The 23,982-nt window shown below is 43.5% G+C and overlaps 1 protein-coding gene across 10 annotated transcripts in view; it reads right to left on the reverse strand.

Annotated features, from left to right (window-relative positions):
- Positions 1-22,816, reverse strand: part of KMT2C (lysine methyltransferase 2C) — a 201,583-nt gene extending 178,767 nt beyond the window's left edge. For 8 of the 10 annotated variants that reach the window (XM_074899899.1, XM_074899900.1, XM_074899894.1 and 5 more), the window contains exon 1: positions 21,981-22,816. In XM_074899899.1, coding sequence (XP_074756000.1) covers positions 21,981-22,156 — 176 coding nt within the window. In that variant the 5' untranslated portion in view covers positions 22,157-22,816. Of the gene's footprint in view, positions 1-3,649; positions 4,021-21,980 lie in introns of those variants that run through there. The other 2 variants (XM_074899892.1, XM_074899901.1) reach the window with 2 other exon arrangements.
- Between the last annotated feature and the right edge of the window lie 1,166 nt (positions 22,817-23,982).

Raw genomic sequence — 23,982 nt, forward strand, 5'->3', positions numbered from 1 at the left:
AAAGGGAGGTCTGGAGTAACACCAACATGGAAATGTTTGTGATTAGAAGGAATATATTGAGTTCCATCTACAACAAAGAATTCATCCCTGAATCAGAATTATACCGAATAACACCGAGTCCTGACTAAACAAATAAATACACAAGCAGCCTCTTCTTTCATGCCTTCATCTTCTATGAATTTTCACCTTTCAATGCTTGGTAGGCAGGATAAAAACATGGGTCAAAGTAGACAACATAAAATCTTTCACTTTCTAGCTATATCACAAAAGCACCGTCAGCACAAAACACACTTACTGTGTAACATTTCAACAGAGAATACAGACAAGAGGGAGACTTCACCGGAGAGACAGACAGAAATGCAATGCGCTATGACTAACTTTCAGCAGATCTTATGGAGGAGTCAAATATCCTCCATATGTGCAATATCATCTATACTTATGCCTGGCATTGGACCTTAACTCTGAGATGAAAATAAATCCTAATAAGGTCACATACAATTATGATCCATTTTTTTTAATTTCCAAAGAAAAAAGATTAACTGTGATGTTTTGCCACTCATTTTGACATGCACCTATAACTAAGATGTATGAAAAAAATCTGCAAAGACGACTCAAAGACACATCTGTTTGCTGAATACGTTCCACATCATATTACCGAAACCAAAGATTTGAACGCTCTTAACCAGAAGGTGCTCACCTATTCCCAATACTAGATGACTGTTCCTCTAGCACACCGCTTTCCCTACCAATTTTCTATGACATTTCCTGGTTCACCTAAGCCGTCCCAGAGAGCACCACTGCGGCACAGCAAATGCCGCGAATCGTAAGAAGACATCCAATATCTGTGATATCACATGCTGGGATACTGCCAGAGAACCACAACATGCCAAAAGGATTTCACAGAGGAGAAACAGAATTATAAAAGACTAGCTGAAGGCCCACTGTCAAACTGGTTTTTAATACTTCTTTCTGAAAACACACTACCTCCTAGAGTTTCCAGAAGCCTTAGTAATTACTAAAATTGCAATGGCCCAAATAAAACAAAAATGTATCTTTCACCTCATTTTGAGTGTGCTTTTGATAACGCTCCAAAGCCAGATTCCCTTCTTCTGGGCTGCATATTTTATACTGAATGGTATACAAAGTATATATTATTCTATACTAAAAGTTTTCTACTCATACCTTAAGAACAGGAAAACAAAGCTGCAAAGCCATATGATTTGAGAGCAGCGATGATAAAAGAATCCTTTTACCATTATTTGTAAATAGCTGACTAAATTTCAAGCTGGAAATACCCTGTAAAGCACATGCTGAAGGGTCCTTTCAGCCTGGAACAAAAGTAGAAATCAATACATGGTTTCTTTTCATTTTTGCCCAGCCATTTACCTTTAAGAGATCATTTTCAGGCAAGTCTAATGAACAGTCACATTAAGAAAGCATACATGATGCAACTACTTTCTACTGGCATATTATGTAAATTACAATAATGCCACCCCTTCCCTTCCCCCCCCCCAAAAAAACCTCTTAAAGAACGTCTTGCCAAAATTCTGCAAGTTTCTGTTTAAGAAAGGATAATACAGAAAAAAAAAACAACAAAAAAAAGGATTTGAGTCAACTGAGTATGCAGTCTGACAAAATAATTATACCAAAATTCAATGACAATTCCTACAAAAAAAGAATGAAGAGTATTTTGCCCTAAAAGCATCTAGATTTAATGCCAAGACAGTATTACTGTGCACAGAAGAAATACAGCATAAGAGTCATAAAACAGTTTACGAAGACAACCTGCAAGTGAGGCAAGCAATTAAAAACTACAGATACTTGAACTCCAAGTATATTATCAAAATAAAGGGCATTTACAATAAAGTAGTAAAAGGAAGCATACACCGAATACTTTAAAAATAAATGTACAGTACTCATTAGTGAAATTAATGAATGGCTAGCATAGATGCAGCTGATCACATTAGCACTCAGGAAAGTGTATGTTGCCTCCTGCCTCCGTTTATCTTACAAGTAAATGGTTAAAATATTTGCACTAAACCGTCTGGGAGCTGCAGGTTTTTTCTATAGCAAGTATATTTTATTGTGCTGGAACATCAAACACAACATACTAACATCACCATGATGCAGAAAAAGCACAAAGGCCCCTACATGCAAGCTCCAGCTTGGTAACTGCGTTTACTTCAATACACAGTATTTTACACTGCCACCGAGAATCTTTAAATGTCTATTTTGTTTCAGTTTTGCAATAGGAGCATTAACCCACTGCTGCTTTATTTCTTCACATGCAAAAAAATCAAAGTATTTTTATACTGACCTTCAGTTCTTTCAAGAACTCTAACTCCACTGTTTTCTAGAATAGCGTTATTTGGCACAGTTAAATAATAAAACTATACTAACTCAGGAACATTTTTCAATTATGTAATGAATCTGGTTACAGTATTAACTGATGATTCACTGGTGAGTATCTACTTATTTAGTATCAAGAACTAAGTACATGACTGAAACAGTTTTTAAGAAAAATACAACATACCATGCAAATAAACTTGCTCATATTTTTAAAGCATAGGTTGTTTGGTGTTGTTTTGTTTTTTGTTTTTTTGTTTTTTTAAATGAACCTGCTACAAAGTAATCCCACTGAAAAAAAGGGATAGCTAGCCTCTCATTTTGTCCAAATGAAAAAACAAAACCAATACAGACTTCTTTTCCTTTACAGTTTTGTATCAAGTTTGCTGAAGCCATCCAGTTACATAACACTTACTTTGACTTATGACCTATTTGCTCACTGCTCATATAAAAATGATCATATATGACAGTCTGAATATCCATTACATGCTAGGAATATATTTTTTAAAGTGTTTTTTTTCTTTCAATTTAGAACTACAGATAGAGATTCATCTTAAATTAACACTATACAGGTATGCTTTGCAATCATGCAAAATTAAAATGGCACTCTTTTCAAATACAGTGTGTACCAAGTACTTCAAAATATTTCAGAAAAAAAAAAAAAACCTGTCTCATTCTCCATCACTCCAGAATTCACACCAGGAAGTGAAAGTGATTTTTTTTAAAAAAAAAAAAAAAAAAAAGGGGGGGGGGGCGGGAAGAGGAAAAAGACGGGGGGGAAAAAAAAAAAAAAAAAAAAAGGAATGCTGTAACTACCCATATGAAGTCAAAATTTTAGAATACGTGTGTGTGTGTCCGTGCAGGTACACGTGTGTGTGTATGTATAGGTGGGCAGGCAGAGAGAAGTGACCCGAGGACTGGCTACAGCCCGGGTCAGACTCGAGTAGGGCTTTTGTGTTTGTTGTTTCTCCCACACCCCCACCCTCTTTTTTTTGTTGTTGTTGGTTTTTTGTTTTTAAAATGGTCGAGGATTATCTCTACGAGCTTGTAACTTGAACCTACAGATCCACGTCTGAAATCGGGTACGGTTTTTTTTTTTGACCGAACGGCGTCAACCCCCCTCTCCCGAGTGTCAGCGGCGCCCGAGTCCCCCCGCCAAGTTTCTGGCGGCGGCGGGTCCCCCCGCGCCCCCTCCCCGGGCCGGGCCGAGCGGGCCGTGCCCCCGCCGCCCGCCCCGCCGCCCCGCGCCCGCTGTCACAGTTTGCCCGTCCATACAAAGAAGTTGATCGGCAGCCGTACTCACCCCCGGCGAACTGGTTTTGCGCGACATAGCCCAGCCCCGCGGAACCTCTCACAAATCCCCTCTGGAAAATGGAGGGGCCGGCATCGGTGCCCGCCCGTGCGATCCGGAGGAAAGAGAAGTTATTTACATGTTACGGCCCGAGCCCGGCGCCGCGCGGAGACACCGACTGCTCAGCACTGCCCGCGATCAGCCATGTTACCCTCCCGGAGCCGTCGCCGCTCGGCAGGAGCGCTTCCCAGGCCACTGCCCCGGGGCCTCGGCGCGGCCGGGCGGGCGCGGCGCGGGCGGCTCTACAGGGCCCCCATGGCGGCGCCGCCGGGGGAGCGATCCGCCACAGCCCCGATCGCCTCGGAACTTCGGCTCCGGGATCCTCCCCGAACCAGGCTGGAGCCGCCGGCGGAGGAGGGCGGAGGGGGAGGGGAGCGGAGGGAAGGGGAGGGGAGGGGAAAGGGGGGAAAAAAAAAAAAAAAAGGAAAAAAAAAAAAAGCCGAGCGAGAGAAAGTAGATCCGACGCAGCCGGGCGCCGCCAAGGTGCGGACCGGAGTGCTGCGGCGGAGCCGGGGCCGCCTGCGCTAGCGAGGCAGAGCGGCGGCGGCCGGAGGCGCAGCGCCCCCGCCGGAGGCTCCCACCGCCCGGCCCCCGCCCCGCACCCCCCGGCGCGGCGGGGACGCTGCGGCGCTGGCGCCGAAGGGGGCCGGGGGCCGCCGCGGGCGGGCGGGCGCGGCGAAGGGCGGCCCGAGCTCGGGCCGGCGCGGCCCGGGAGGCGGCGGCGGGCGAGCCCGGGAGGCGGCCCCGGCCTGCGCGGCCGCCGGCCCCGCTCCCCGCGGCACCTTCCGCGCCAGGCGGCGGCGGCGGCTCTCCCCGGGCCCGTCTCCCTCCCCGCCTCCCTTCCCCCCGCGCCGCCACTCTCCCGGTCAACAAAGCGGCGCGGCCGAAAAGTTGCAAAACGTTTCCGTCGGTGCCGGGCGCTTCCCTGACATAACCCTCCTTGGCTGTTGGTGGCTACGCTGGGAAAAAGGAGGGTTTCAGTCTGAAAGATGAATCTTCAGGGATTGGATTTTTTTTTCTTTCTTCTTGTTACTATTTTTCAGGCTGCTCTACCCTTCTCACAAGCAACGTGGAAGGGACGAGCTAAAGCAAGCAAGCTTGACAAACGTCCATCTACCAACGGCTCTTTCCTAAGCCTCCGAATGGTCCCTGCCAATTTTCTTCTACAGGGAGAAAAACAAATCAAGAAAACATTACGCAACTATCATTTCACTTGTATCGATAGATACTTGCAAACCAATCTCTCTGCCAAGTTAAGTAGTAACGCAATTACCTTTGTTCAACTTCCCTTCACGCAAAAAACCTGAAAGAGCTATTGTGTAATGCTTTGCTTCTGTCAATCTTTTATAAGTTTTCTTAAAACGTGTTTAAGTATCAGACATCTGCAAGACACAGGTTGACACGTTGACAACAATCATCTGACATAACAAAAATAAGACCATGCATTATTACATCCATTTTCTCACTCATCTGAATTTCTTTTAAGCCAATCCTCTTCTGTTCCACCAAGCTGCAACTGGACGTACCTAACCTAGGGCACCTTCTGCTGTGGACAAGCGAAGAACCTCAGTGTTGCCTTATTGGTACTGGTTAGAGAAATTCTCAGTAGCCCTCAGGAACTCAAAGACCATTTCACCTCAAAGACTTAACAAAACCAACCCCAAACCCCACAGTGATTCGCACAGCATGATCTATGCAGGTAGAGGGAGTGGAACAACGCTGCCTATCATTGTATTTTCAATTGAAACACACACTAGGTGCCCAGCCTACAGGGAAGTTTTTATCAAACCAATTCTCCAGAGATTAAGATAAAAATTTTTTTAAAAAAGCACTCACATGAAAAAACGTCCACATGTTTACTCTGAAACAAGTAGCTATTGTATAAGAGCCATCGTGCCATGTTAGTACAGGTACAGACACACAAATATATTTAGCTACAAGAAGCTATCAAGCTACGGCTTATCAGCACATCTCTGGTAACCACGTGTATTAGCACACTTGGTCTGCTGCAATGAGAAGGTTAAATATGTTAGTCTAAACCTTACCAAAGATAGTAAATACCAGTATTTTATTTTGCAGCATTGGTTAGTTATTTTGGTCCAGCCAACAAGTGGTGGATTGCTAAACCACTACCAAGACATTAATCAATTTGCCTATTCACTTTAGCACTTGTAGCCCTTCTGGTTTCACCAGGACAAACCTCTCTTGGACACGCATCTTCATATAGTTTAAAGATATTTCTAACCAGTTATTCTGAGATTAACTAAAATAACTCCTCTTAAACCAAAGAAGATACCCAAAAGTGGACAGAAGCCGTATATTTTCCAAATCATATTATTAAAAAAAATGAGTTTCTGTGTTTATACTTAGCATGTTAAGCAAGGCTAGAGCACCAAGTTTACTGTATGTCAGCTATCCCATAACTGCCTATTTATATAAGCTTCCACTACAACGCTGGTATGGTATCTACTGAGATGGTACCCACAGCAGCACAACTGATGCACCATAAATTCACAAAGTTGTTTGTGCTGCTATACCTTAAACCTGTAGATATTTTCAAACATGTTACACTCTGTAAAAAAATGCTTGTTTTAATACCAGGTAATGGGTCACCTGACAAGTTTGTTATAGCACAAACAAGTCAAGTTGCAATTTAATAATAGCTGGTTAAAATAATAATAATAAATTACTCTCAGTACTTTTCCCTACTGTTCATGTGACCCAAGATGCAAGCTAACAGGTATGAAGTTGTATTAGCTGGCCTTGTTCTTGCCCAGAGCTTCAAACATGGAGCTGCATTTTCCCTCACGTGAAAGATGCAAGATTTTGTTCTTTTACTGTAAAAGCACATTAATTGCCATAAAAATCTTAGTAAGGACAAAACTGCCATTTTACTACAGCACAGTCAGACATGGCCCAACACCAGTCCTATTGACTAATTACTACTTTGCCACACAAACTGCCCGTAAATTGCCCTCAGTAGGATTATACAATGAGCTAAAGGAACAACTCAAGGTAGGGTTTCACATTCGGCAGCAATTCTAACCGAAGCTAATCCTACCCCATGCCTCTTCTTCCCAGCCTCTGAACTGTGCCCGTTCAGCTGTACGTGAGATCACGTTGTGAACCAGATGAGTGGACTGATCCTGCTACAGGGTAACCCAGTGAGAAGCAGTGGGGTCAAACACTGAAAAAAGGCAAAGCAATTTTGTCTGCATCAATTCCCTGCCCTGATTCACACGTCTCCACAAACGTGTCTCACCATGATGGCAAGGCAGAAACTGTTTAAGCCACTGCTTCTGCCAAGAAAATGTACATGGGAAAAATGGGATCAGTCATCTTTCCTAAGACAGGCTTTTTTTTTTTTTTTTTTTTTGTAAGCAACAGAAGCTATGGATTTAATGATTAAGATAAAAACTTATGTCTATACATCTGGTGGACTGTTTTCTTCCAAACTCAAGCTGATTAACAAGGATACAACTCTCTTGAGTTAATCAAGACACATTTAGCAAAGCACGCCTTATCAGTTTATGATAGCCTCTATTTACAATTTCTAACTTTTGGGAGAATGTTCCCTCACAGCAACCAAGAGAAATTCACACACAGATATGTCACCACTTCCAATATTTTCCAATCTAAATTTCAGGTGCAATACACACACAAGTAAGAGACACAGGCTTCACAACAGAAATATTACCTGGTTACTACAGCTAGGTCATACATTTGATTTGGTACTTCATTCATTTTAAAACGTACAAAGATGAATACATTAAGAAGCACAAAAATGTGTTTCTCTCTTTTAAACCTTTGTTTCTTAACTTCTGCCTGACCTGCTATTTCCAAGATCTTCAGTGGGTTGCTAATAATATTATAATGTAATCACAACAACTTGAGATGAAGCTGTAAGTATCTAGCTACAAATGGACAAGAAGCAGAAAAGGAAACTCAAGAATTTTACTTAGCCTGGCAGTTCCACTGAAATGTAAAAGCAATTTACCTTCTAGCACCCTTTTATGCTTCCATGCTACATATCAACTGAACCACCCTCTTCTGTGAATACAGTTTCTCTGTAAATTCCACTTTTCATGCCAAAGCACAGATTAAACAGAAGTAGTCTAACTTCTTTTTTTCATTGCATTTTAAGGGTTTTGGAAGTGCTTAGTTTCTAACCTGTACTAAGACAGTTTCTGGAGATAGAGTCCATTTCTAAAAAAAAAAAAATAAAAAAAAAAATCCAAACAGTATTTTTTCCTCTTCCCTGTGCTGTCTCTTTTTGTGAGCATGAACCAAATCATATCTGGAACCCAAGATAGGTTGGCAGCACATCATACAGCCAAGAGACACATTTTGTGCATTAACTACGTACCCACGTTAACATACTATTATAAATTTGATTTAAAGCCATTACATCTAAGATGTCATATCTAGCAAGTATGCTTATTAGAAATAAAAACTGAACAGTTGAACAGTAACGTTAGGTAATTGAAATAGCTTTCTACATAGAATCAAATTCTGCCTATTCTTAGGGCTTTGACAGACAAGTTATGGCAAATATTACTGAAAAGGCTCAAGGTGTCTTTTTTTCCCCCTGATGCCTTTCCATGCTTCAGCCAAAGGTTACCATCCCTATGACAGAGATGGCAGAACAAGACACTCCAATGCAAAGGCTACCATTACACTTAATTCACTGATGAAAGTGATTTTGAGGTAGAAACCCTGAACAACAAGCTGGAGTGTACCCTTTTGCCTCTGTGGCTGCTATCTTCCCACAGAGCATCAACACAGATGTCTTGAGGTAGCCTGAGCTCAGGAAGTGTCACCAGATATCATTCAATAACACAACACAAACAGTGATATCAATGGAGAAACACAGGCTGTATCAGGTTAAAAAGCATTTCTGAAAAAATATTTGAAATAAAAAAATAAAGGTTTTCAAATCTTGCATTACGACTAGAAATCTCAGATTTCCTTACTCAATTCTTCACTTTCCCAACATCACTGTTTTACCTGGTATTAAAGTAGCATGGCACATGGTGCTTTCTTGCAGAAACACTGCACAAGAGGCAAGAGTCTCATGACCTGTGTCCATTTTACACTACTGCTAAGTGCTGGCATGGGTAAACTCTGTTGCGTAACTGAAAATTATAATGTCGTACTACTTACCAGAAACGGAAATAAAGGGGTGAGCACATGAATTCAGAAAGGACTAAAAACTAATATAGACAAACAGACCACAGGTTGAAAAGCAGATTCAAGAAGAGAAGAGGTAGAAAACAGGCAACACCTAAACACTCACATGCCATCAGAAAATGACTCATTGTTAATATCATGTGTTGTTAGCTGCAAGCATAGATGCGACAAAACTTTTCAACAGTGCATGATGGAAATCCAATGAGAATACAAATGCTGACATATGTTCTTTAAAATAATCAAGGTAGCCCTACACTTTTCTAGCACGTGAACTTTTGCATATACTCTTTAAGAAAAAGTCTGGAATGCCAGGCGACACCATTTCTGAAAAAAAAAAGTATTATGGAAGTAATAATTTACTTAGTCTATGAGGAATCACATAAATAGATAAAGCAAGTATCGGGTGACAGAGGGAACAAGGAACACAGACAATGAAACAAAATTTAGTGAACTATTTTCTGTCAGGAAATAATACAGGAAAACACCTTCTACAAAATAAAGCTTATTACACATAATTCACCATGTAAAGGCAATGGGTACAACATAAATAATGGACATGACCATCAGAAGGGATGCTCACAGAACAGGATCATACAGTAACTCTGGCTGGAAAAGACCTTGAAGTTCAGCTAGGCCAACCTCCTGCTCAAAGCAGGTCAAACAGAGTCAGATCCCAAAATGGATTAGAAATATTTTTGAACTTCAATTTGTTGTTTACATAGCTATGTAATTATACACAGTGCTGAAAATAGGTGGTACCCTATTTGAAATAACTTATGATCTGAATAAACCAAGTACATACAGCAGACATCAGGGCATAAAGGTGATATTCACATGGCCTAAATCACACCTAAACCCCCTCTCATCTAGCATTTCCTACTAGATGGCTCTAAGGAACTCCCTGCTCAGCCTTTAGCCTATCTGAATTGCATTTCAGAGGTACCTAGTTCTCTCTTCTAAGCATAAAGACTTCAGCAGAATTTGAGTACACTTCCTCCTATTCATTAGAAAGCTGCTTTAGAGTAGGAAAATAAGTACCATTATTCTTTTAAAGCTCTGAACAAAAACAATTCAGATAGAAACTAGACCATCAACAATACTGCTGAAAAAGAAACCTAGGTGGCATGACTACAGGAGCTAGAATTCCATCTCTGCCCTGTCCCCAAGGCCTATTACTAATAGCTGTTATGGAATATGCTCCCATATCATGTGATGTGGTCATCTCCATCCAGCTGTCCAGCTGTATGTTCCCCAGGTTCAGTCTGGGCTACGTATTGGATGACAAAAAAACCAAAACAAAATTAAAACCAATGAAAAAACAACAGAAAAACTCAACAACTTGCTCTAACAACACTTATAGTCTTTAGATAAAAGCCAGTTAGCAAAAAGCCTATGGCAGTACTTTCCCAAATTCTAGTCAAACAAGGAATACAGTGCTCCTTAGAAGATACAGGATAGCTGAGAGCCCAAGTTTCAACTCAACAAGTTTATACATGTTCAAGACAGTTATAACTTCACTTTTTTGAAGTGTGAGCATGTTAACTAAGTATAGACAAGAAACTCTTATTGGTATGAAAAGGCCTTTAATGTAACATGGTCAAGCTAACAATTTAAAAACAGCTTCTTTTTTACTATCACCACAGTCTAAAACTAATAAAATGAAAAAAGACACATTAATTGAAAAAAGTAAACCAAAAATATTCTTAAAACAGTATTTATTTATATTGTTATCAGTAATTTAAAGCTGCACTGACAGTGTCTGGCTAACAAACCTTGAGATATAGATTTTCAGCTTGTCCGTAAAGTAGGTATACAACCAACAGTACTTTTCTCTGTTCTGTTCTACCACTGTATCCTTATCAGAGAAGACCACATGTAGAGTACACAGAATATGTGTCAGTTTACCAAGTTTGTGTATTTATTCTTTACCAACAAATGCATTTGAAATTATTGTATCTCCAAGCTATACAGCACATGATAGGACAAAGAATATTCTCCCATTCCATTGCAGAAAGAGGTGACAGAATAGCCAGCCATGAGCCAACTCTTACTGCTACGTGAAAGACCTTAGGGAAATAATTCTGTTAAATAATCTTGCTTACAGATCATTTATTTCCTGAGTTACCCCCTGTTTCTGGGCCTAGTTCTCTCCTAAAGGGTTTCTGGAAGACAGAGGCAGAAAAATAAATTAGAATTCCCGCTGAATCTGGTTTGCACTTTTCTTTGTATAAATCTCTACCAGGATGCCTGATACAAAGGTAATTATGCAAAACACGAAGCAGAAAAAATTGTGTGTCAGAAGACTGAAGCAACACTGAAAGGCAGCTTTTCCCTGAGCCTTATGGCTTGAACATCCCATCTTTTCTGCTCCCTCTAGAGCAATTCTGCTGTGAGCTGTTCTTCCTAAACTTACATCCCTATGGGTTAGAGAACATTAACTGTGGCACAGTGTTTGCCCAGGTGGCTGAAAGTAAAATTCTATCAGTTTCATTGAATTCCTCCTTCAATAAAAAAACCACAAACCACTAGTTATAGTTACACTAGTAAACTAAACATAGTTGGTGATGTTGGCCTTCAGGCCAACTAGCACAGAACAGCCTACAACTGTGTTATCTAACTCTTAAACAAAGGAGCCACATGTAAAATATGATGGGAACGGTGTGTGGCCCACACAGGCCTTTGGGTCAGCCTTGAGAACTGTTTGGAAGAGTGCTGGCAGATCAAGGCCGAAACTGCACAAGCAACCTCTGCAATAATCTGACAACAGGGACAATGGCGCCTAGCGACTGCAAACATTCCCTGTTGGGTTTTTTATGAGCACAGACACAGCCACTGTGAAGAATCTGAGTGCTCCAGGTGCCAGAACACTATTGCTAACTACAACCATGCCACTAATCAATACAAAACACAAGCACAGTCATGAATTAGCCCAATTTATAAATGGTGAAATTTAAGGAAATTGAAAAATTATTTTCTCTTTTAAATTTTATTTCATAATCCCCTTTTCCAAGCCTTTCTTCACAATGAAAGGCATCTGGCCCATTTCTAAGTGAAGCTCTAGTCTCATGCAGTCCAGTGGGCCATGGTAAGAAAAAAATACTATACTTACTTGCTTTTATTACAAGGAGGGGGGAAAAAAAAAAAGAGGAGAAGGAAAAAAGTTGGAGTAGAAACAAAAACATTAGCAATGGAGAATGGAACTAGGGAATAAGGAACTGGAAGGGTTGGGAGAGAAAAAACTTCCCCTGACCAAATGAGGGGAAAATGGTAAGCCTTTCGAAGCAACTAACAGAAGCTTTCAGTTTTTATCTTAAGGGTAAAAGGAGGCCTTCATCCTCCAAGACGTCTAATAGAAAAGCAAAGTAACAGAACAAACAGCCCAACATGTTTGTGAAAATGTTGAGGACAACTGTTTCACTAAGTTGAGGATGCCAGAAGAGCAGTTACTTCACACTTCACTCTATTAGGGCAAGCTCAATTTTAAACATCTCAATGTGTACAGTGATTTGGCTGCAAGTGGTAACGAGAAGCATCCACTGTGCCAAGGAAGAGGAAAAAATGAGAGAAGTAGAAAACGGAGAACAAATTTTTATCTTCAATTAGCTGAATAAGAAAAGCAAATTTCAACAAACTCTTTGAACTTATTGCTAGAATCTCTTGAGAATGTGATTTAAAAGAGGACTGGCAGTTATTGTACTGGAATACGCACAGTGGCAAAATACTCCAATGCAGGCGAGAGACAGGAAATGTAGTATGAACAATATGGGCTGCATCAAAAGCAGCCAGTAATAAGGGTCTGAAACTAGAAAGAATCATATTAGGAATGGAAACAAGGGTATTTTAATGAATATAAAGGAACAGCATAAACTTGTCAGGGATAAAAATCAGAAGAGATAAAAGCACAGCATGCATTATTATCACTGTGCAATATAAAAGGCAAACAAAGTTTCAGAAATATTTTAGAAGTAAGAATAAAAACACAACAGTCAGTACATAATAATGTTAAAGAAGAACAAACGGATAACAAAACAGAACGAAATGCTGTTCTCTGTATTTCAATCTTCATAAAACAGATTTATTGTAGACAGTAATAAAACCTGATTTTGTTATTAGGCTAAATAATCAGGGAATAAGTAAGGACGGGAAGAAATTCACACTATACTTCAGAAACAAACAGAAGTAATCTCTGAACTATGAGTGATCATCTTCCATAATACAGTCCTGGTGAAATTGCTCTAAGACAGGTCAGCAACAATGAACTAGAGCACTTAAAGAGTATTTATTTGCAAATTATTTTCAATCAAGGTGGGTGAACATTGCAAGAAAGTTCCTTCCTCCAGGACCTGCGTAAGGAAATTCACATGCATAGAAGAGTTGCATAAGACACATGGCTGATGCAGGGCCTATAAACATTTTAGAGGACAAGACCTTAATAAAAATCATTCTGATAAATTGAAAAGTGGTTCATATCAACCAAGTGAAACTTAGTAAAGACTAGCAAACTTTCGAAGAATAAATCAAGTAAGTCAACACTATGTTGCTACAGAGGTTGTCTGTTCAGTGCAGAACAAAGGAGACAATAACCTAATAAATAAACATTTATTATAAAAATTGCTCTCCATTTCAGCTGTGGAGTCTTAACTGTAATACAAGACAAAACTGGTTTAATCAGCAGTAAAGAACATTTATTTTATACTTTAGAAAATTCGTTACTGAAACCAGTTGCCTAGAGATGTAGTGGAATTGCATTCTCCAAATACTTTAAAAACAAGTTGGAGAAACATTTGTCAGAAATGGTACAGATACACAACACAGAAGGATGAGCAAGTTCACCCTGAAGTCTTTTTTGGCCATACAGTTCCATTCATCTGTGGTGATATAGCAAAACTAAATATTCATTTTCTTTAAAAGTATTTCCCTGTGCTTCCCAACTCCACACTTCAGCAAAAAAAACCCTAAATAGTTCACATTCTAGATTTATGAAATTAAAATCCCAAGTTTTAATACAGCATAGCTCCTCCCTTTATTAATAACAATATGGAGCCATCCCATCATGTTTTGTTGTGAAAACTTTCACTAAGAACACTGTAGACAGTCTTCACTGCCCAACAAAGACAGGAGGGTAGACACCATTACCAGAGTAGCCCGGGTTCCATAAACCCTGGGATGTGCCAGAAGTCACTCTGGAGTAGCTAAGGCATCCAGACGGTACTCTCCAGCAGTCACGTAAGATGCTGGTAAACATTTAGTGTCAGAAACTGCACATTTGTACCACCTCTTCACTCCCAAAATTCCTTTTATCTTACTGTGTCATGCAAGTGATTCAGCTGCACAGACTCCAAGGAATATACAAACACAATAGGCAAAATTAAAAACTGGTAAAGTTTCCTAAAGCTATTTTTTCTGATAGCCTAATTGAAACTATTTTGGCAAGAATTTATTGTCAGTAATGACGCAGCAGAAGAGAAAAAAAGGCCTCTTTTTTCCTCTCCCCCCCCCCAAGCCAAGTCTGGGGGGGAACACCCTAGTTTGTTAGGGTTTCCAGCAACTTCTTCAAGAAAAGAAGTTAGGATGTTGATAAATACAGCGTTGAAAATTAGTAATTTTGTATCTGTATTGGAATGGCTGGCAATCAGATTTGGTGCATGTGTAATTTAATAAAAATACTTCCAAAAATGTGAAAGGGAAGAATATTCTGAAAGAAGCAAGATCTAGTGTTTTATTTTATTATAACTATATATTGTCTATACTTGTATGCCTATGCAATTGTAGGAAGGAGCTTTCAGAATACCAGAAACTACTGTGAAGATAAATCATTTTACTTATATTATTTTAGGGTACTTTGAATATTCAATTTAAGAATGATTCTGAGGATCAAAGTGAGAACCAAAGTTCCTTATTTCATCAATGCCAATGTTTGGGGCAAGAATCAGATGAGAACAACTCACCTGTCTATATGCTGTGAAGAACCCTCTCAACAGCTTTTTTTTTTTAAACTAACGAGCCATCATATATAACATGGCTATAGGCTGTAAAAACTCTCACAATCTCCTGTAAGAACTCCCAAATTGAAGAACTCAGACTAAAGAGTCAGCCTAAAAACCAAACACCCTCAAATTTCACACAACCAAGGCTATAGCTTTGCAGATACTACTTTCAGCTGGCAGTGCTACCAAAAGCCGTAGCATTGCCTCTCTGCAGCCTGACTGCTTGCTCTGGCCTCCTCCCTCATGCTATCACAAACACGTTTCTTTGCCAGGTTAGTTTTAACCCAGATCAATTTCCCAATGCAGTTCACCACATGGCTACACAAATGGCTGGGTCAGCACAAGGGAGAGAACAAACAGCTGGTAGCATAGGGAGGGCAGCACTGCTGCTTCTTTTTGCTGCCAGAACCAGCTTAAGATTTATGGTGTTTGGGGAAAATAACCACCTGATGCACTCCATACACTCACTGCCTATGTTTCTCTAAGTAATAAATATTCTGGATTTTAAGGGCTGAATTCTCCTGCTTCATCTTAACTTTCAAAAGCACCGATGCTACTAGAAGAACTTACTTAATGTAGTTCTTGAAGTAAGTGCTCAAACTTTTTTTGATTACTCCATCTGATAAACTCAGGAATGGCATGAATGGGAATGTTTATTGCCATCCTTCTAGTAAAAAAACAGTAAAAAAAGAAAGCAAAAACCACAGAATTCAATGCAAGTTACTAGCAAACAATACCTGCTACAGTAAAAATCTCACTTAGCTGTATTTATCCAAACTACATGAATAATGTAGATTGTATGAATTGGTAATCAAATATAATAAACATAGAAAGGAGAAAAGGTTTCAGTATTTTTTGAAATTGTTAGTCGCTTGTTTACCATTTCATAACATTTTAGTGTATCTATGATAGCATTTGTTAAAAAGTTAAATTCACAGCATCAGTGTTTAACAACATAAGGGAGCGATCATTAGTGGTGGATAAGGAAATTCTCTCTAGTTACACATAAGCCCGCTACCCCTCCAACAACATTGTGGGATAGCTGGGCTGAAGGGGAAAAAACAACTCTGGCCTTAGAAAGGCAGAGCTTACCTATTCTCAACAGGCCAGCTGCCTTGGAAAACCATCTCTCAAATGACAAAGAGTAGAAATGTCCATTTCCAACTGCTTAGCTTATGAAAGAACAATGACAACAAGTTAGTAGGAGTTGAACACACTAACAAGAACTGGGGGCGGGGGGGGAACCTAAGTGAAGAAAGTAGAAGCGTTTCATTGTTTCAAGCTGGGAAAAGTCTCATGTGTCACTGAATACAAGATGAAAATTTTCTGGTGTGTAGATAGCTCCAGGAGACTGGGTTCTTATTCTTACTTCTGCAAATACATGCCTTATGACTAATATACCTAATATGTTGAGATTTCAGAGACTGTCATCATACTTGCTCTGTCATGATACTGTCCAATAGCTCTTGGAGGTCCTCTCATGACAAGTGCTGCATAAAGCCAAAGAATCATCAAATACAAACAATAACAAACTAACAATTGCAATGTCAAAAAAAAAATCTCAAAGAATACTTCATTTTCAAGGGTAGTCTGTTTCAAATTGTGAAAGCTGTAGGATAAGGTTATAGAAAAATACCTGTTTACACCATTAAGCATAATCTCATGGTTAAGACAAGTGAAAACACCACGTTAATCAATATTTTAACAACTTTGATATCATGACAAAACAATTCTGTAAAATCCACTATGTGTAACAACTTGGATGGTCATCCATCACAGAAGTCCTTTCAAGAAGTGCAAATCAACAGATTAATACAGAGATCATTTATCTCCTGAGCAAATAGCATTGTGAGCAGTTTAAGCCAGATTCCTATGCAAGAACTACGTAAGGCATTTGAGGAATTGCTTGGTAGTATGAATATGATGGAGGAAGTCATGCAACATGGGCTGCTGAAGAAAATGGCACAAAGTTCCCATGGGACCCAACTGCACATAGCTCAGCCCTGTTCTACAATGGACTAGAAAAACCTTCAAAGAGCCAATGTCATGTCCTGATTATGAAGCCTACCCCCACGCCTCATCCCTTCACACTGTGTGATCTAGTATGTACCTTCTGGCTTTTGGCCAAACGTTTTGATAAGTGGCTTGTACAGGCAGAATTATAGGCCACTATTTGCTTTAAAACCTTAACCCTTATCTGTACAAGAGTTGTGCAAAGGCCCATCCACTGAAAGACTTCCATCTTGCCAGGTAGCAATGGCTTTCCCTAACTGTAAACATGTATTTACAAGCATTTTTATTTTACAACACAAGATAAGTTCTAAAATTTAAAATGTTACATTTTAAAGTGAGAAAAGGGCAGGCAAGTAAAGATACAAGTATCACATAGGAGGTGTGTGATGAACTAAAGAAACACAACTGAGCTATAAGGAGAACCCATGCAACACGTTAAGGTCCTTTTGAAATCAGTATAGGAATCTTTAAAGACTGGCCTACCCTAATGCAAACGCAGCTAAAATAATGATAAAAATTCTTCAATAATCATTTCCTGGCAAAAATGCTATGCTTACATGTACTCAAAACTATCTGCATGTGTGAGAGATCTATGGCTCTTGAAAACATTACCCCAGCTTACACTGGCCAAAGTAATGAAAAACTAGGACAAAAATTAAAACATGGGTAATTAAAAATAAACACACAGTTTACCACAAATTTCATGCTTTTTTAAATCATTATCCTATGCTGTTTTGAACGACACACATCTACAAAAATAATTTGTTACATCAAAGTCTGATGAATGCTGAAAATAAAATGACCTTAGACACTGACTTACAAAGTAGCTGTTATCATGATCGCAAACAATTAGACTTCTGGCTATTAAATTTTTGCTCAGAAGCTGAATCTGTTGTGCTGTTTATAATCTGTACATATTAAAAAAGCTCTAGTACTTAAAATAGACTACAAAAATGTTTACTGCACCTGTACAATACTATCCTAATACATTTTCATGAGTAAACAGCTGTTCATACAATGACAATATAGTTAAAATGGAACCAATACTCTTCCCCTGCAACTTCTTTTTGATCATATTCCTATCCTTCAGGTTCATAACCTGGAAGTTGAAGTATAATCCAAGTACAGGAGTTAAGTTTCCAAGATTTCAGGCCATTCACTGAGATGGCCCCTAATTATTCCCGGTTTTCCTATACAATACCAGCAAGACTTCTTTTTTAACCATGCACCTGAAAGTTTCCTTCTCCTACACTACATTGTATCTTCAGTAATGCAAATTTATTCTCTTTTTTTGGCTTTCATAAATGCAATCTTTCCACCTTTTAAATTCATTTGGAGGTGAAACTACAGAAATATTTCCTTGTTCATTGCTTTGATTGTAGTTCTTCCTTCTTCCTGATGAACCGTATCATGAACAACCTACCTGCTCTCAATTTCAAGGCTCTGCATGGCCTATTCTAGCTCTACCTCTTAAATTCGAACCGCTGCTCTATACAGATACCCAGTTGTCAAAATGTAAGGAAGAAAATACAAGTGCTTGTCTAGCAACTTCAGGAAGGAAACAAGCTATCCGTGAAAATCCTCAGGGTGACAACGCTACCCTCCTTTAAATATTTCCTCCAAGTCTGATGCCTATGAATCATTCACCGATGCAGAGATAGCCAGGGTACTTGAACTTCTGCATGTTCTTTTGCTCATAGCACTCTCACAGCTCCCTTGTGCTTTCCCAATACATTTCTTTCATTTACATGCTGTCTTATCTTTACATTTAAATTAAGAAATTGTTTGTGCAGAAGCAATCTTTGCTTATGCATTTGTACTGCATGCAGTATAATGGTGTCCTGGCCTCTAGGCACAATTACAATATAAATAATAAAAATGAACTGTTCACCTAAGATTAAGTCTCCTGACAATGCTATTCATGAAGCTATATCCTTCAAACAATGATAAAAAGCTGTTCTAGCATCATGCTCTACTATCAGTAACTCTCCAGGTATTGGCTCCACTGATACCGAGGTCATCACCTATAGGAAACCTCAACTGTTCCCTATACATATATCTGCATCCTCAGTACCACTGGAATTTTTACTGATAACCAGATAAAACACAGGATGACAGAGACTTGCGGAGAGCCGTCCTATTAAAGAACACCGTGCTCCCTGAACATAAGCCTACTTCTGGGAAGAGTTGAGAATCCTTAGCACCTCACAGAACCAGATTCAAGGCAGTTTTCCATCTGTCTGCTTAAATTCATCAAAATTTGCTTAAAAACATGGCCTTCGAGAAGGTAAAACACCAACCTACAGAATTCTCCAATATGGTATTGTTCTTTAATGGAGGCATCCATAGCTGAGGAATTATTCTATTTTGGCTTTGCTGGTTTAATGCAGGGCTCTTCATTTTATCATTACTTAGACTGCACTTAGACTGAACATTCAGTGGAACATTTCCTATAATGGGATAAAACGAAATGAACAAATGAACAATTTGACTGGCTAATAGTGATTTAGACATGTGATTACAGTACAGAAAATGGTCTGACATATGCTCTTTTATCTGGTTTACATGAGGCACATTAATCCAACTGGAAAGCACAGAAGTGAAAAGGAAGACAGGACCAAGCAGTCATAGGAGAAAAATAGAAAATATTTTCACTTATGTTATTTCTGCATTTGCTTAGCTCATTGTAATCACTATCTTGTAAATAGCAAAACTTGCAAGAGAAAACCATTTCCTCCCCAAAATGGATGCAACTATAAAGACTGGTCTATATCTAGTATGCAAAAGTTAGACAATAACTATTTTTGATAAAATTCTAGTTTTAAAAGCATTTATGACACGTGGGTAACATCTTTACCAACATTACAGGTTTTCCATAAAGATGCATAAGGACACTTAGCACCACATCAGACAGCAACAATCATAGTGTGAAGAAAAACAGTATTGATTCATTTTAATTTCTGTCTCAGCTAATTTAATTTCCAGCTCTTACACAAACGCTTACAGTCATGTCAGCAGAAGTATGTATTTTTAACAGGAAAATTTAACCTCCTCCTAAAACTAGTCGACAATATTCCCATGACACTGAAAACCTAACTGAAAAAAAAGGAATTACCCCTTTAGCACCTACTTTTCATCAAGAGCTGTACACAACCTCGATTTGTCTTTCAAGGTTTGATTTTTGTACAGACTGGTACATTTTAGTTGTATTTGCATCTTCCTAAAACTTATTTTAAAATAAAATATCCAAAGGTTTCCTATGTAAGGTTTGGATTCTAGATGTAGAAATAAAACCAAAGTACGTAAAACTAAGTGTAAAGCAGGTGAACCTGAGAACTTTACCGTGTGTGTATGCTTGCCAGCTACTTTCAGCTATTGCTATGTGAAAATTTGTATCAAGCGAATATGTAAGATAATTAGGAGAGGGAGCTGCAAACAATCCATCTCGACCAAAACCAGGGGGTGAATGATAAAACCTTTGAAGGGAAAGTTTCATTCACGTCAACCAAAAAAATCCATTTATCCCAAACTAATGATAGTTCTGTCCTGGAACATTTATATAATGTGTATTTGCAAACCCAAATTTTAATAGAGGAAAGCATAGTCTTTGCGTGCGTTTAGGTCCAGCCCAGCAGAATCTCTGGCCAGCCTTTTGGACTTACACCGTGACATTATGGTTGGACTCGATGATCTTACAGGTTTTTTCCAACCTGAAGGATTCCGATTCAGAAACAGACGGTGAGGTCTGGGGTGGGCGTTCGGCGAAGCGCCGGCAGCTCACCTGGTTAAACATACTCAGGGGTGTCAAAGCGTCCCTTCAAAACAAAGGGAAACAAACTCGGAAACACCGAGGCTCCGACTGACTCCGCAGCGCTGAGGCTGTGTTGCTAATAATCGTTACGTTTCTCCCCAAAAGGCGCTCGCCCAGCTTCGACGCCCTGTTACTGCTGCCACCAGGTATGTCACGGCGAGATCCATCGCGCTCAAAAACACCCCGCGGGGAGCGCGGCCAGCGCGGCAGCGGCGCCTCCCCCCGCCGCGGCCACCAGGCCGCCCCTCGCCCAGCCCGCCGCGGCGCCTCCCGCCGAGCCGCCGCACAGCGGCCGTACCCGCCGCTCTGCCCGGGTCTCCCCGCGGGGACGCGCCCCTTGGCACCCCGGGCTCCCCGCACCCGCGCTGCGGCAACTTGTGCGCGCCCGCCCGCGGCTGAGGGGAGAGGCGCGGCCCCCTCGGGAGCGGCTCCCCTGGGGGGGGGGGGGGGGGCAGCGGTACGCTGCGGCCGTTGGGGCTAACGAACGCCCGCGCCCCCGGCGGGGAGAGGCCGCGGCGAGGGGAAATCTGCCAGAGCCGAGGGGGAGGCACCCCCCGTTCCCCCCCAGCTTGTGTTTGTTGTGCTTCGCCGCTGTCCCGCCGGCGCGTCCCTCCGTGAGAGGCCGCCGCCGCCTGACAGCTCCTCCGGCCACCCCCCATCTCCGAGCACACGGCGGGGTTGGCGGCGAAGAAACTCCTGCCTCAACTTTGCGTGTGCGCCTCCGCACCCGCCACTCTGTGTGTGTGTGTGTGTGTGTTGGGGGGGGGGGGAGCGGGGGTGCGCTTCTCCTCGCCACCCGCCGAGAACCGTCCTTTTCTTTCCCCAAAAGAGGAGGGGGGATAAAAAGGGAAAGCGACAAGGAACTACCGTCAAGCACAGGGAGTAGGCAGACGACGCTGAAGGCAGCCGAGCGTCCTGGAGAAGAAGAGACCCGAAAAGGAGAAGGGGGAAGGTGCAAAGGCAAGGGGAAAAGGAGGAAGAAGAGGGGGAAGGGGGAAGAGCTAAAGAGAAACTCCGAAGAAGGAGAAGAAAGGAATAGGGACGGTGAAAGAAAAGTGGGAAAGGGAGAGCAGGCGGAGGAAGACAAAGGTGAAAAAGGAGGAGGAGGAGGAGGGGAAAGTGCAAAGGGGAGAGGAGGAGAAGAAAGAAGGGCCCTTCTCAAAATGGCATTAGGTAGGAGGGAGGGGGCGACGAGCCGCGAGTCTCCGCTGACAGCTCTGCCTGCGTCTGGCCGCCTGCCCCCTGCCCCTCTCTGCCTCGCACACACAAACGCTGAACTTACTTCTTTCTGGCTCTCTGGAAAGGGGAAGCGCCATCTTTGCGAGGCCGGCCCCTAGGTCTTTTGTCTGTGGCTGCTGCTGCTGCTGCTGGGGGGGGAGCTCCAGGCTCGGGGGGCTGCTGCTGCTGCTGAGGCGGCTCCACCACCGCCACCACCAGACTCTTGTCCTCCGTTGACATCCTAGTCAGCAGGACGAGAGAGACACATGGATGATGATGATGAGGATGAAGATGAGGATGGTGATGGGGATCCCGATGCTCCTCCTGCTCCCGCGGCTCCTCTCCTCCTCACCTCCGCCTCCTCCACCTCCGCCTCGCATTGCTGGCCTCAGCCGCCGCCGACCAGCACAGGTAGCAGGGGGAGCAGCATGGGGAGAGCAGGAGGAGGAGGGGAGGGGGGGGGCGGGGGGGGCGAAGAGAAAGAGCGCAGAGGCAGGAAGGGTCTCACACACAATAACACCCCCTCCCCGGCTCGGCGGGGTCTGTCGGGGCTGGGGGGAGGTGGCGGGCGAGGTGAAGAGAGCGAGCGAGAGGCGGCTGATCCCGCCGCTGGGCGCCCCCCCCTCTCAGAGGCCCCGGGAGCTGGCGGCGGCTCCGGCTCCTGCGCTGCCCGGCTGCGGCGGCCGCCGCTTCATTGTACACTGGCCCTGCGCCCTCCCCCCGCGCAGAGCCCCCGGGGGCGGAGGAGGAGCAGGCGGCGGCGGCGGAGGCGGCAGGGGCCGAGGCCGAGCGGAGGAAGTTTTGACAGCTCCAGCTGTTGTGTGTGCCGAGGGCTGAGTCCGGCCGGGCTCCGCGTCCCCTTCCCAGCCGGGCCGGGAGCAGGAAGTTTAACTTTGGGGAAAGAAGGAGGAGGAAGGGTGAAAAAGGGGGAGGAGGCAGAGGGGGGAGGAGGAGGAGGAGGAGGAGGCGGAGGCGGCGGCTCCCTCCCCGCGGGGTGGAGAAGGGATCCCGGCGCTGCCGCCGCTGCCCTGGTGTGTAACCCCCCTCCCCGCCTCCCTTCCCCACCCCCCCGCCAGTGCGACACATAGACACAGACCCCTCCTCCCCCCGCCGCGGCCCCACACTGCGCCTGCCCGGCCCGCCCGCCCACCGCCCGTCCCACGGCGCAGACACCCATCCGCCGCCGACACTGACCTCACGGGCTGCCTGCCGCGGCGGGCTGCGGGGAAACCGCGGAGCGGCGGCGGCACGGCACGGGACGGGACGCGCCGCCACGCCACAACACGGGGCGCTCCGCGCACCCACCCCGCACCGCGCCCCGCGGGGGCCGGCAGCCCGCTCGCTTCCCCCACCCTCTCCCCGCCCTTGTTTTTTTATTTATTTTCCCCACGGCCCCGTGGAAAAAAAAAAAAAAAAAAAAAAGCAAGCAGCTCCCATCTGGATATGAAAGTGTTCGCGTCGCGGCAGGGTGCCCCCGCCCCGTCCCCGCGCATGGGCTGAGCTCCGCAGGACGGCGGCCCCCGGGGCCGCGCATGATGCCCGGCCCGGCGGCGCCCGCTCCGCCCCAGCCCCGCGGAACGGCTGGCTGCGGCCGGGAGGCGGGGAGCCCCCTTCCCTTCCCTGTCCTTCCCCCACCCCCGTGCGTCTGCGGCTCGGGGCGGGCGGGGGGGGGGGGAGAGGAAGGCAGCGAGCGGCGGGGAGCCGCGGCCGCCCCGGGGGAGGGGAGGGAAGGGAAGGGGAGGGGTGGGATGGAGCAGAGTTCAGCGCTGTGTGCGAGGGAGACAAAGTCTGGGGAGCGTGGCCGCTTTCCAGGAGCTCCGGCTGGAACAGCTGCGGCCGCCCGGGGCGGCGGGGGGGGCCTCCCCCGGGCAGGGGCCTAGCTGGCTGCCTGCCCGCCCGACTGCGCCGCGGCTCGGGGCGGGGTTAAGCCTCATTACACGGGAGTTAACGTGTCCCGGAGGCCAGGAGGGACTCCGGCTCCGAAGGGGAGGGGGAGCGTCACGGCCTCGCAGCCAGAGAAAAGTCCGGCCAGGGGCCGAGGAAGCGGGCCGTGCCCACGGCCTTTC

This window comes from Athene noctua, chromosome 2 (assembly GCF_965140245.1).
Source record: "Athene noctua chromosome 2, bAthNoc1.hap1.1, whole genome shotgun sequence".
Classification (NCBI taxonomy): domain Eukaryota; kingdom Metazoa; phylum Chordata; class Aves; order Strigiformes; family Strigidae; genus Athene; species Athene noctua.